The following is a 13,601-nucleotide window of genomic DNA, read 5'->3' on the forward strand; positions in this document are numbered from 1 at the left end:
ACTTAAGCCAAAGGTGTACAGAATAGACAGACCTGGCTTAAGAGTCCCCACACTATGAAGCTGTGCATGAACTGGTAACTGGCCCCTTTTTACTTTTATTTTATTTCTCTCCCACCCCACCTCTGCCGGAGGACGGCTGAGGGCAACTTACAATTCATCAGTACACATTTATAGATCAACATAATCATAGTTAATGATACCCTAATAGTTAAAAGGAATTGAATTACTCAAAAGCTGGCTGATACCAGCTTATATCTGAAGATACAGTGAAAATACCAACGGGATTTATAACAAAGTGCCAACTGAGGGTAGAATTTGCAGTTGCCAAATAGGAGGTGTTGAAAACTCGGAACATATATGATTTGAATGCTCATACTATGATGAGATACGTTGGATGCTTCTGTCCTTTGACCAGACAAACTCTCCTTTGGCTAAGAAAGAAAAGGTTAAAATACTGTTATCAGATACCAATAAAAATCTAACGTATTCTGTTGCCAAGTTTGCCTGGATATCAAGTAAAATCAGGAAGGCCCGACAGAGCACTACTGGCTCTGCCAGCTAATCCTTATTATTAATTATTATTAGACTGACCTTCCACTCATTATCTTGAGCTGATGTTCTGAGTTCCTGAGGCCTATTATCTGCATTTTGTTAACTGTTTTAATCTGTATATTTGTAATATCTGTAAATTTTATGATTTTAATTCTTTTGGATCTTGCTGGTCAATGACCGAAAATAAACTATGATGATGAATGCATGTGTTTCTGTTTGGGGGATTCCGCACAGTCAATCTAAAACAGGATAAGGAGGCAAAAAAAACCTCATTTGGGGGCAGAGGTTTGCACAGAACATTTCCCCCCAAATGGGTCAGACCCGTTTTAGAGAGCCCAACCCAGATTAAGTGAAGATTGCTGAACAAGCGCTCCTTTTCCTGGTTTCAAACGCTTCCTGCTTGCCTATGCAAACTGCAACAGCAGGACGCATCCAATTTCCCCTCTTTCCATCCCCTGTTTGAGGGGGTTCTCTAGAGCAGTGGTTCTCAACCTGTGGGTTGCAACCCCTTTGGGGGTCGAACGACCCTTTCACAGGGGTCGCCTAAGACTCTCTGCATCAGTGTTCTCCATCTGTAAAATGGATAAATGTTAGGGTTGGGGGTCACCACAACAGGAGGAACTGTATTAAAGGGTCACGGGGGCGGGGCATTCCTGGGCGGGGCTGTGGCAAGGACGCAGCCTCTGCGCCAGTCTTTGGGCGGGAAACGAATGCACACAGGCGCAGGCTGCCACGCACACCAGTGCACCTCCTGCTAGACTGCTTCAAGTTCTTCACACTGCTGCTGAGAGGAGGGGCGTAACTAAGGCAAAAATCACGTGGCAAAATCACCAATTAGTAACCCCCTCTCGGCTTACACAAATAATTAGTAACCTACCTTCGGGAACCTGTGAGAACCTGCTGGATCCCACCTCTGCCACCCCTCCTTCCTCTCACATCGTTTTTGTCTCTTCATCTGCATTTATTCCACATACTGCTGCTGAAAACGTATTATTTTTGACGGTGGTGGGATGCATAGGCTCTCTAGTGTTACTGTGCAGTTACATTTTGAAGTAGCAATTCAAAAATGTCTCAGCCTCCATTTCTACTATTGAGAACTACCAACCCCAAATAGAATCCAAAACAATTCCTGGAGCAGGTGCCATCATCTGAAAGAACACCAATACGCAGGCCGCCCACCTCCTGCAAAGAATCAAATTTTTCAGCCAAATTTGGCTCGCAGTAATGCATTTTACTGCAGCAATCCTTAGTTTCGTGTGGCAATTACTCCTAGTTTTCTTTTCAGTTGCCCCCGCATCTCAGCATTTATCACTGATGCAATCACCACATGCAACAAACATGCATTCTGCCTTCTATAACGCCAAGGTATGGAAACCACTGACTCAGATTTTTCCCGCCTTTTAACTTCAGGGTCTGAGGTGCTTCTAATAATGGTAGCATGAAGTAGAAAGCACTTTCCCTCAGCCCTGGTATCATACATACCAGAAGGCAAAGAGATGCCTGTTGACTTTTATTTTTATTTTCCCCTCTCAAACTCCCCATACTAGGCTCAAAATAAATATATGGAGGCAGGAATAAACTTAAACAAGAACTCAGGTTTATTTAACAGTCAGAGGAGATGGTGAAGGAAAGGATTTTTAAACTTGGAGATGGATGGTTGAAACAAAAAAGGCAGGAGGCAAGAAAGATATGTTCGGTATGTTCAGTATGACCTCCAAAACAACCTTCCTCAGGTCTCGCAAACTGGAGGTTGTGATTTCCTTTACTGAGACAATTCATGTGCAGTGTGAACAAAAGTGGAATACTGGAGGGCATGAAAAACTAGCAATAATATCATTATTACAAGAAGTTAGGTCACAAAAGGGATACCCTAATGTGAATTTGGGGATGAAAAGCATTCATTTTGTTACCAGTTTCATTAATAATAAATTTCCATAGTATACATATCTGGAAGTTCAGACCTTGTCAGTTGAACAATCGGAACTTGGTCATTAGTGTCTGCATCACTTCATGCTTGAAACTTTTACTTAAAGTCCCTTTTTCAAAAAATCAAGTTGACCTAGAATGGCTTGCTTGGGCAGATATCAGTCATTTACTTGTGCTTGCTACGCAGATACGTTGCGTATATAAAACCAGATTAGTTCCTTAATTTAAACTGTCACCAGCCTGAATGTCAGGATGATAAAATATGTTTCTTTTTAATGAAACCAGTTGCTAACCCTCGATTCCCAGGGTGTAATCTTTCACCATGCTCGAAAAAAAAAATTACCTATGTTTTTAAAATGCATTCCTTTTCATTAATGCCAGCATGAATTATACATATTTTTAGATCGCTCTTCTTATGTTATGATTTGGAGTTTTTCATAATATTATTTTTCTTTGCTAGACGGTTGGAGCAAAATTCAATCAAGGTCATCCCTCCTGGAGCTTTCTCGCCGTATAAGAAGCTGAGAAGAATGTGAGTGAGAAATACTTTAGTGTTTATATAAAACATTTTTTTTTAAAGTCTGGGATCTATAAAATACCTTCCATCTGCGCATGGCTATTTAACACAGTCTGACAGCTGACAGATTGGTTGCTGATACGGTTCCTGTGTTCCTGACTTGGTGCTTGGCCTTACACTTGCTTTCATTTTCGTCGCTAACAAACTGCCACTTATGAGGATTTATTATACAAATTAATCTGAGCCTGTGCATTATGGTTCAGTTAACAAAAGTAATCTGTTAAAAGGAGAGATTTACTTTGGAAGCCGTGGGCTTGCGATACAAATATTGTCGCTAGTGCAACATTCGACACTCAAACTAATTTAACCTTCTGTGTCCCAGATACACAAAATGTTTTACAGTTGAGTGTTGTTGTCAACATTTGAGACATTGATCTAGCATTGTTTCTAGTGTTTTGAACAGTGTGTATTGTTTTTTTAAATAATATGAGAAAAAAGCGGCCGCGACTTACCGCGGTCGCCATTGCTGCTGGGGAAGGGACAGCCTCCCACGGGCTGCCGCCTTCCTGGCTGCCTCGCGAGTTCCCTCTGCTCACGAGGCTTTTGGTCTTCTAGGGCGCCCGGCAGTGACGTCACCTGGGAGGAGGGCCGGCCAGCCTATATAAGGCTAGGCCCGGCTTTGCTCCTCCCCTATCTACATGGAGCACGCGAGTCTCCCACCCTACCCTCCCTGTATTTGTTATTTGTTAATGCATGTTTGTTTTGTTAAAGGTTGGCGGATTGCGCATGTGGGACTGATCTTTAGTTTAGGGTCAGCGGGTGAAATACCCGATTTATTGGAACCTCCTTATGAGGTTTGGGGTGGAGCAAGCCAAAGGGTAACCTGCCCAGACGTGGGCTTATATGGCTTGCACCCCTGGCAGCAGTAGAGTCTTCAGGAAGTGGCAACCGCCCATCTGGAATCTCACAGCTGCTCCAGCGTGCGTTAATTTTTCATCAGCAGGCGTGCTGTAGAAAAATGTAGGTGTCTGGGGGACAGCTCTCGGGCTGCCCAGCACACAGATCAGCCCCCCATGTTGTGCCATATGCTTTGTTTGCCTTGAACCAATTTTGTTAAATAAAATGGCTATGGCCAACTTTTCACCACACAAGAAAGCATGTTGTACTCAATTTATTGTAAGTCTAGGAGGGTTCTTAGCTACTTCCCTCAGACAGCAAAACTAATTCCTTAATTTTTATGATTAACAACCCAATCCAGAGCTGACGGGCAGGTGGGGACAACACTGCTCCAGCATTCTGTGCTCTTCAAAGGGCTTTCCTGCGATGCTGGAAGTCCAGTTAAAAAACCCCAACCCTCACCAACGACCCCCCCCCCATGGGTAATATGGAGATATGTCACGAGAAACGTGGCAAAGCTCCCAGGGCTCCTGCGCCAACATGCGGGGTCTGAAAAAGCAATGGAAACCAACTAAGTTTGGCTCCACCCCCTGGCCCACCCCTAGAACACCCCTAGGCATGGCCCCGTTGTTTTGTGCATCAGTGGGCCTGGGCTAGGACAACAGCTTCTGGGTTGGGCTCTGCGGAGTCACGTAGCGCCCACCCAGCCACACAGATCGCCCCTCCACCAGCTCATTTGCCCCTTGCCAATGAGGATTCACCCCCCTCCCCCCCCGGATTGTTCTGTAAATCTATTAATCATGCCTTATGACAGTGGTGGCGAACCTTTGGCACTCCAGATGCTGGTAGGGGCTGATGGGAATTGTAGTCCATAACATCTGGAGTGCCAAAGGTTCGCCACCACGGCCTTATGAGATAAAATAAACAGATGTTTATCTGTTTCACTGAAGATGCAGCCTGACAGCATTGAGAGCATGCGTGGGTTAAGTTAATACGATCTCGCTTCTAGAGGTAGTGATTTGAGTAACAATAACGATCTCTAGAGGCTTAGACTCAGATATTTCTAGAATTTTCATGTATGCTCAAGCCAACTCTCGCTGTGAGTATGACTTCTATCTCTCAGAAGAAAGGCCGCATTCCTTGCTTTCCTGGAGTTCAGGTGGCAAATGTGTTTGATATCAGTCTTCTGGCTTTGGATTTTGATATTGTACAATAGCAGCAGTCACCTCAGAAGTCTGGCATCCAGTATTCAACCAGATCCTTTCCAGGAAGCCCGCAAGCAGATATTATGGCATCCAACCTTAGGACCCATCTGACAAGCGTCTGTGGTGGGGACTAGTTTTCTGACATGTAGCTCCAGAAACTGAAGTTTGCAAGAATGAGATAACCAATACATCTAGGCAGAGGTGGGATCCAGCAGGTTCTCAACAGTTCCCAAGAGTGGGTCACTAATTATTTGTGTGTGCCGAGAGGGGGTAACTAATTGGGTCTGCTTTTCCGTTAGAAATTCCATTAGGTCCAAAAATCATAAAGTCCTGTTGTTTCCTATGTGGCTGGTTAGCGAAGGTAGAAAACGGGATAATTCTCCCTGTTGGGCTGTTTTAAAAACATGTCTTAGAAATATGGTAAAGTTCCTTGTTTAAGGAAAGTATCCTTCTTTTGATTTCTACAAACAAAATTAAGTGTTGGAAAGTATTAAGTATTTGACAGGCCGTCAATTAGAGGAGAAGTAGTTGGTTCTGTAGGCAGTAGACGATAGGGCTTGCTATAATGCATTTAAATTATGGACAGAAAGATACCAGCTGGAAATTAGGAACTTTTTTTTACAGTAAGAGTTTTTTACAGTAACAGAGAAATTATTAATGCCCTGCCCCCGGAATGCCCGGCCACGCCCCTGTCGTGCCCCACCCAGCCCCATTGACGCTACGCCACTGTTTGAATCCCACCACCATGGGAACCTGTTACTAACATTTTTGGATCCCACCACTGCATCTAGGTATCGAAAGCTACCAGATGGTAGGTAGCATTGGTTATCACCATCAACAACCAGCAGAAATAAAATATAGACAAACAGCATTAATTCCCGAGGACGATCATTTCCGAACACAGTGCTTTCAAATTCTAAAAATCCCAAGTAACAATGTATGGCATAATACAGTAAAACACGACTGCTTACTCAATTAAGCACTGATTTGATTTCACTACTGTATAGAATTTTGCAACCTTCTCCATAGTCTGTTTTGTCTGCTAAAAAAAAAAAAAATGACGTGTTTTCTCACTTTTCCCCCCTAACAAAACAGTGGCTTGTCTCTTTGGCAGTACTGCTGTGACAATTTTTTTAAAAAAAATTCCTTCAGCAGATATAACTCTTACCTGTATGCACATATATGTGCACATATACATATCTTCCTCCACTAGTTCATTCTCTAGGCCAGAGATTCCCAACCAGGGTTCCGTGGTACCCTAGGGTACCATGAGCACGTTCCAGGGGTACCACAACAATGCTACCGCCTGCCCCCCCCCCCCCGGAATCAAATAGATTTTGAAGAGGGGGTTGGAAGCCTCATGTGCTCCCTTTAAACAACACTGAAAAACAGCATTGTTTTATTTGCCTAAATTCAGCGTGGATTGGGGGGGGGGGTAGATTTAAAGGGAGCTCTCCCTTTAAATCCTCCCAATCCATGCCGAATTTAGGCAAACAAACAATGCGGCTGTCAACGCTGCTTTTCCTCCACTCCCCCTGCTTGCCACTCCCCCCACCTGCAAGCCAAAAACAGAAAAAACCCTTAAAAATGCAAAAAAAAAATCAAATGAACTTCAAGGGTACCCTGAGATATGAAGAGCGAGGTCAAGGGTACCGCGACGTCGAAAAGGTTGGGAAACACTGCTCTAGGCCATACATAGTTGGTAGTGATGGGAAATTCTATCAAAAGTTGCAGCTGGAAATCTTAAAGGGTTTTCGAGGCAGGAGACATTGCCTTCCTCTGTGTAACAATCCCAATTATTTGTTGGTGATCTCCCATCTGAGTACCAACTAGGGCCAATTCTGCTTCGCTTCCAACATCTGTTTAGATCAGGCTAGCTTGAGTTATCCAGGTTAGAGCCCATACACAATCACAAATGGATATTTTCAAGAACGTGCAAGGCAATCTAACCAGTGTTGGCATTTTATGCAGCCATGTACCCTAATCCCTGACCAGTTATTTTGACATCAACCCATTTAATTCTTTTATTTTTTAACAAGATTACATTTTTTCCAAATCCGAGTCTTTTGCCTCAGCTTCATTGTAGATCCAGCCTCTAAGAGGTTTTTGGTTTTGATCTTAAGGTTTTGATCTTAATGAAATGAATGTTTCATGTCACAGCCTAGTGCACAGGTGTCAAACTTGCAGCCTTCCAGATGTTATGGACTACAGTTCCCATCATCTGATGCTGGCAGGGGATGGTGGGAACTGTAGTCCATAACATCTGGAGGGACGCAAGTTTGACACCTGTGGTCTAATGAATTGTCCCATTCTGAGCAACTATGGATAGATCTAGGCAACAGAAGTAGAAACACATTAAGGCTCATTTTTACATGCAGAATAATGCACTTTCAAACTGCTTTCATTGCTCTTTGAAGCTGTGCGGAATAGCAAAATCCACTTGCAAACACTTGTGAAAGTGATTTGAAAACACATTATTTTGCGTGTGCGGAAGGGGCCTAAGTTATATGGTTTGTGTCTTTGCTTACTTGTTGAATTCCTTGTTTGGACAGAATTCTGGCCCACATTTCACATCTGGGAAGATGTGAAAATTCAGACATGGAGTGTTGTGCAAATGTTCATTCTGCATCACATAAATGTGAAGGAAGAGTTCAATATCACGTCCATGTCATTTGAACATGAGCACAGGCATAGCAAGAGGGGGCTAGAGCACTCAGGGGGCTAGAGCACTTCCCATGGTTATGTGGCAGCGCATTGCAACCTCCCCCCGCCCCCATGCAACTGCCCCATGCCCCCAAACGCCCAGTGGAGTTTGGAACAGGAGCACAGTTGAACACCATCCAGCAGAGCTTGCACTGCCCCCAGACCCCATGTGGAGCTTGAGAGTTGGGACAGCCAGGCCCACGCCACTCCTGAACCCCCCCGTGGAGCATGAGGGCGGGGCAAGCCCATCTGGTCCTGATCCCAATCTCCTCATAGAATTTGGAGTGAGGCAAGACCCTCTGGCCAATGTTCAACTGGGCCCCTGTTCCAAACTGCACAGCTCTGGTGGGGTGGATGTCGCCTAGGGTGAGACCCAGGTGCTGTTTTAAATAGCAACAGCACTTAACAACAGGAGCAGCAGTGGCGTAGGGTTTGATTCCCAGCTCTGCCGCCTGAGCTGTGGAGGCTTATCTGGGGAATTCAAATCAGCCTGTACACTCCCACACACGCCAGCTGGGTGACCTTGGGCTAGTCACAGCTTCTCAGAGCTCTCTCAGCCCCACCCACCTCACAGGGTGTTTGTTGTGAGGGGGGAAGGGCAAGGAGATTGTCAGCCCCTTTGAGTGTCCTACAGGAGAGAAAGGGGGGATATAAATAAAAAAAATTAATATAAGACCTTGTCTTATTTTCGGGGAAACACTGTTTGGGTTGAACATTTTCTGTTTGGGATACACATTTACACTAGGCCTAGGACAGTTAGATCCCCCTCCCCTTCCATTTTTATCTTCACCGTTAGCCTCATGGAAACCTCATTTGGTTTAGGAAATTGTTTAGGAGACTTTAGTGATAGTCCATTTGTAGTACTTTGAGGAACCGATCAGAACGGACGCAAAATAAAAAGAGATGAGATTGAACATGGCTGGCCCCCTGCTGTGCATCTAGAGGGCTGTCTGGTCCTGAAGGCTTTGATCCACTTGTGCCAATTCTGTGCAATTTGAAATGAATACATATCTGTTTCCAGTCAGTCATTGTGGGTTTATTATTTGTCGCAGTGTTCTCTACGGAAACAAAATCACCGAGCTTCCCAAAGGTCTGTTTGAAGGACTCTTCTCCCTGCAGTTGTTGTGAGTATTTGTCCTCTGAAATCTAGTCTTATTTTTTTGGACACTGAATAGGGATCTTTGCATTCAGTGACGTTGTACAAACTTTTGTGCTGGGGGAAACCTGCCTTTTGAAGATCAGGAGCAGCAGTGGCGTCGGAGGTTAAGAGCTCGTGTATCTAATCTGGAGGAACCGGGTTTGATTCCCAGCTCTGCCGCCTGAGCTGTGGAGGCTTATCTGGGGAATTCAGATTAGCCTGCACACTCCCACACACGCCAGCTGGGTGACCTTGGGCTAGTCACAGCTTCTCGGAGCTCTCTCAGCCCCACCTACCTCACAGGGTGTTTGTTGTGAGGGGGGGAAGGGCGAGGAGATTGTAAGCCCCTTTGAGTCTCCTGCAGAGGGATATAAAGGGGGGATATTCAAGTTCAAGTTCAAAGACCTTTATTAGGCATTAAAACATAGCAGAACTAAGTAATCCAAATACAGTTTTACGAGATAAAACAGGTACTCCTGTTTCAAAATGCATACATCAGAGCGAAAGAGGAAACCAGGAAATCATTTCGTAATAGTGAACAAGAATTTGGCCACTATGTCCGAAGGGGGGATATAAATCCAAACTCCTCTTCTTCTTCTTCTTCTTCTTCTTCTTCTTCTTCTTCTTCTTCTTCTTCTTCTTCTTCTTCTTCTTCTTCTTCTTCTTCTTCTTCTTCTTCTTCTTCTTCTTCTTCTTCTTCTTCTTCTTCTTCTTCTTCTTCTTCTTCTTCTTCTGCCTTTCCCCCCATATGCCTGATGCACAGTCCCTCCCTTCTCCAGCAACGAGAACAACCCTTTTATATTCCACCGCATTTCTCTGAAATCCATAGTTACACTTTATCTCATTTTCATTTGTATTAACGTTTATAAAATGTCCCCAACAGCTATATTAATCGGGACATCAGTAGTCCAATTCAGACAACACAATGACCTCTGAATTAGGCTGTTTACCTGCACCCTGGGTTGGATACTACAGATCTTTTTTCTCTCGTGAAGGCAATTTTTGTCCAACGGAAAGTCTTCTCTTGACATTCTTGTATGAGCTCCAGACCTCTGGTTTAACAAACCAGAAACCATCGTCTGAAACAAATTTGCAAGTAGCGGTTTGTGCCAAGGACATTCCTGCACCCCTACTCTCAGAGAGGTGAAGGGGAAAGGGTTTGGGGTTTGCCACAGCGACGCTCAGCCTGTCAGCCGTCAAATCTGTGAGCAGCGGTTTGTGCCAAACCGTGGTTTGGAATGGTGCCTGTATTATCAAACCATTGTTTCCCCTCTGGAAACTTCTGCATCATAGGAACAGGAGTGTCGAGTAGATGGAAAATGAAAGTAAACAAAGCGATTTGTTGTGGTCTGCGCTAAGGGATTCAAATCAGGCCTTGGGGAGTGAGGAATCGTCTACCAGCCCTTGTGAAAATATTTTGCTGCAATCATTGCTCAGTAAAATGGTTGAGGTGACGCCTTACTGGGAGAGCAAGACAAAAATTGGCCTTGTGGGTGGGTATCATAAAAAGATTAAGGAACAGCAGTGGCGTTATGGTTAAGAGCAGGTGTACTCTAATCTGGAGGAACCGGATTTGATTCCCCGCTCTGCTGCTTGAGCTGTGGAGGCTTCTCTGGGGAATTCAGATTAGCCTGTGCACTCCCACAAACGCCAGCTGGGTGACCTTGGGCTAGTCACAGCACTTCAGAGCTCTCTCAGCCCCACCTACCTCACAGGGTGTTTGTTGTGAGGGGGGAAGGGCAAGGAGTTTGTAAGCCCCATTGAGTCCCCTTGCAGGAGAGAAAAGGGGGATATAAATCCAACTCTTCTTCTTCTACTGGTCTTTCACTCACTGGTTTGGATCCATTCATTTGGATCCTGTGAGTGTATGTGGACAATTTAAAGTTATTGCTTTTCGTGCAAACTGACAACTCTTTAAAGAACATGTGAATGATACAAAATAAAAAAAATCACGGGTTTAAGTTTCAGAGACTCCTTCCCTCCCTCCCTCCCTTTTTTGGGGGGGATTGTGTATTTGTCACGCTATTTGTTTTGTCTGGCTTGCTTTTCTTTTCCTGTTTTTTGTTTTAGGATGAACAATCAGGATTTGTTGCTTTGGTTAGTTTCCTGTTTGAAAATAAATGAACGTTTTCAGAACTGAAATGAGACTTGCTCCCTTTTAATTTATTTTGATTTTTCCTTGATAGGCTTAGTATGCTTCATTTAACCTTTTGGTTCGTTTTATGATTTCAGAATTGAGCAAATATAAATTTCTTTATATGCTCGGGTGTAAACATCAAGTCGCCCGAAACAGGATCCACGGGGCACAGTCTAACCGTACTCCAACTAGACTTCCTCCAGCTTTAGTGACTTTGCCTCCCATGGAAGAACCACTTAAGCTGGAGAAAGGCTTCTTAGATTTGAGGAAAGCTTCACACTTGAGCCAAAAGAAAATTGGGGTATACATGGTTAAATAAGTACACCTCGCTCAGTGGAATGATGGGATCTATTTGTTTCTGGGCACAATTCAAGGTGTGGTCTTGACCTTCAAATCTCTGTCAGGTTTGGGACCAACATACCTGAAGGATTGTCTACTTCCTTATGAACTAATCCAACCACTACAGCAATCTTTGGAGGTGCTGTTTCAGGTGCCCCTGCCTTCTGAGATTAGGCGGGTGACAACACAAGACAGGGCCTTCTCAGTCATGGCACCCAAGCCCTTAGCCTCATTTACTCATAAACCCTTAAATTTTATCCTCTGCATGAATGTGGTGAATCATGGGGGCTTCTAAGTAAAATGCAGGCTAAGCCAGCCAATGGGCCCATTTGTGTGTGGGGGGTGGGTGGGGGTGGGGGGCATTCATTGAAAAATGGGGCATTCATTGAAAAGGGGGCGTTCATTGAAAATGCTGGGGGGAAGAATTAGGACTAATAAAAGGAAACACTTCTTCACACAACGTGTGATTGGAGTTTGGAACATGCTGCCACAGGAGGTGGTGATGGCCACTAACCTGGATAGCTTTAAAAAGGGCTTGGACAGATTTATGGAGGAGAAGTCGATCTATGGCTACCAATCTTGATCCTCCTTGATCTCAGATTGCCAATGCCTTAGCAGACCAAGTGCTCAGGAGCAGCAGCAGCAGAAGGCCATTTCTTTCACCTCCTGCATGTGAGCAGAAGGCCATTGCTTTCACCTCCTGCATGTGAGCTCCCAAAGTCACCTGGTGGGCCACTGCGAGTAGCAGAGTGCTGGACTAGATGGACTCTGGTCTGATCCAGCAGGCTAGTTCTTATGTTCTTATGTTCTTAACTCCCATGTTCTTAACTTCTTATGTTCTTAATCCCCAATCCCTTGGGGATTGGGCGGTCTATAAATTTAAATAATAAATAAATAATATAACAGCCGTGTTCTTGCTCATTTCCTTTGCCTGTTTTCCCTATGAACATTCATTGCACACTCATTATTGAAGAAAGTTGACATATCACGACATGTGTTAACTGCAAATATATATATTTTGATGCCTAAGCAACTGGTATACTTCAGCGAACTCTAAAGTTTTTCCAACGACTGATGCTTCCGAAGCAGTAAACCGACCCTTAACCTGTGTTGCCGTTGTCTTTGGGTTCACAGATTGTTGAACGCTAACAAGATAAATTGCCTGCGAGTCGACGCTTTTCAAGACCTCCACAACTTGAACCTCCTGTCTTTGTACGATAATAAGCTGCAGACCATCGCGAAGGGCACCTTCTCCCCGCTCCGAGCCATTCAGACCCTGTATGTATTAGGATTCTCTGTTGGCTGCCCTGTGCTTCAGCCTTGGGGTCGGGGTGGGGGGGGAGGTTGGGAGGAGGGGGTCTGTTCCCAAATAGACAGGGGAAAACTTTGGGAACTGCAGAGACCAACCACAAACATGTAAAAGCATTCTTTTCTCTCTCTCTCTTTTAATTTGTGAAAGGCATTTGGCTCAGAACCCATTTATTTGTGACTGCCATCTGAAGTGGCTGGCGGATTATCTCCATACAAACCCCATTGAAACCAGCGGTGCCCGCTGCACCAGCCCCCGCCGTCTGGCAAACAAAAGGATCGGGCAGATCAAAAGCAAGAAATTTCGCTGCTCAGGTAATTTCCTCAGCCCAACGGCTGCTTTCCTTTCATCCCCTCCCCCTCCGGCGTCCAGAAAGCCGTTTCCTGTGCTCTTCACAAAAACGTGGCCTCTTTTTTTAGCAGAATTATTTAGCCATTGTTGCACCTCCCGCCTGAACGGAACCGTTTGATCCCACAATGTTCCTGTAGCTGGCACAGTCAGCGCAGCCTCTGCCGGACACAAAACGGGGGGCAAGGAATTGAATACCCACTGTGAGGTATTCCTCTTGTCAGCCGCCTTCTTTAAAAGCGGGGCGGGGGGGAGTATGAGGGAAGAAAAACACCCAATCTGGAGGGGGAACATAACCAAATGTGAAAACACGGCATTCATATTACACAGGGAAGCTTATATCACGCTGAAACATCTTGTTTGCTTTTTTTCTGATCTTACTCCATTTCCTACTGACATGTTTCTAAAGCCTAACCTCTCTCGCGTGGTGTCCAGCTGTCCCGGGTGCATTTCATAATAATTCTGTCAAAGCACAGGCTCCATTCGTATCTAGCCGCACTTGTATCAACAGTTGCTTTGAAAATGCACCT

General features: G+C 44.7%; 1 protein-coding gene across 1 annotated transcript in view; it reads left to right on the forward strand.

The window, feature by feature from the left end:
- Positions 1 to 13,601, forward strand: part of SLIT2 (slit guidance ligand 2) — a 376,356-nt gene that overhangs the window by 266,007 nt on the left and 96,748 nt on the right. Inside the window, 6 exon segments of the mRNA XM_048508707.1 lie at positions 2,939 to 3,010; positions 4,908 to 4,934; positions 7,904 to 8,089; positions 8,853 to 8,924; positions 12,549 to 12,692; positions 12,874 to 13,037. Of these exon segments, the coding sequence (XP_048364664.1) occupies positions 2,939 to 3,010; positions 4,908 to 4,934; positions 7,904 to 8,089; positions 8,853 to 8,924; positions 12,549 to 12,692; positions 12,874 to 13,037 (665 nt within the window).

This window comes from Sphaerodactylus townsendi, linkage group LG10, assembly GCF_021028975.2.
Source record: "Sphaerodactylus townsendi isolate TG3544 linkage group LG10, MPM_Stown_v2.3, whole genome shotgun sequence".
NCBI classification, from domain to species: domain Eukaryota; kingdom Metazoa; phylum Chordata; class Lepidosauria; order Squamata; family Sphaerodactylidae; genus Sphaerodactylus; species Sphaerodactylus townsendi.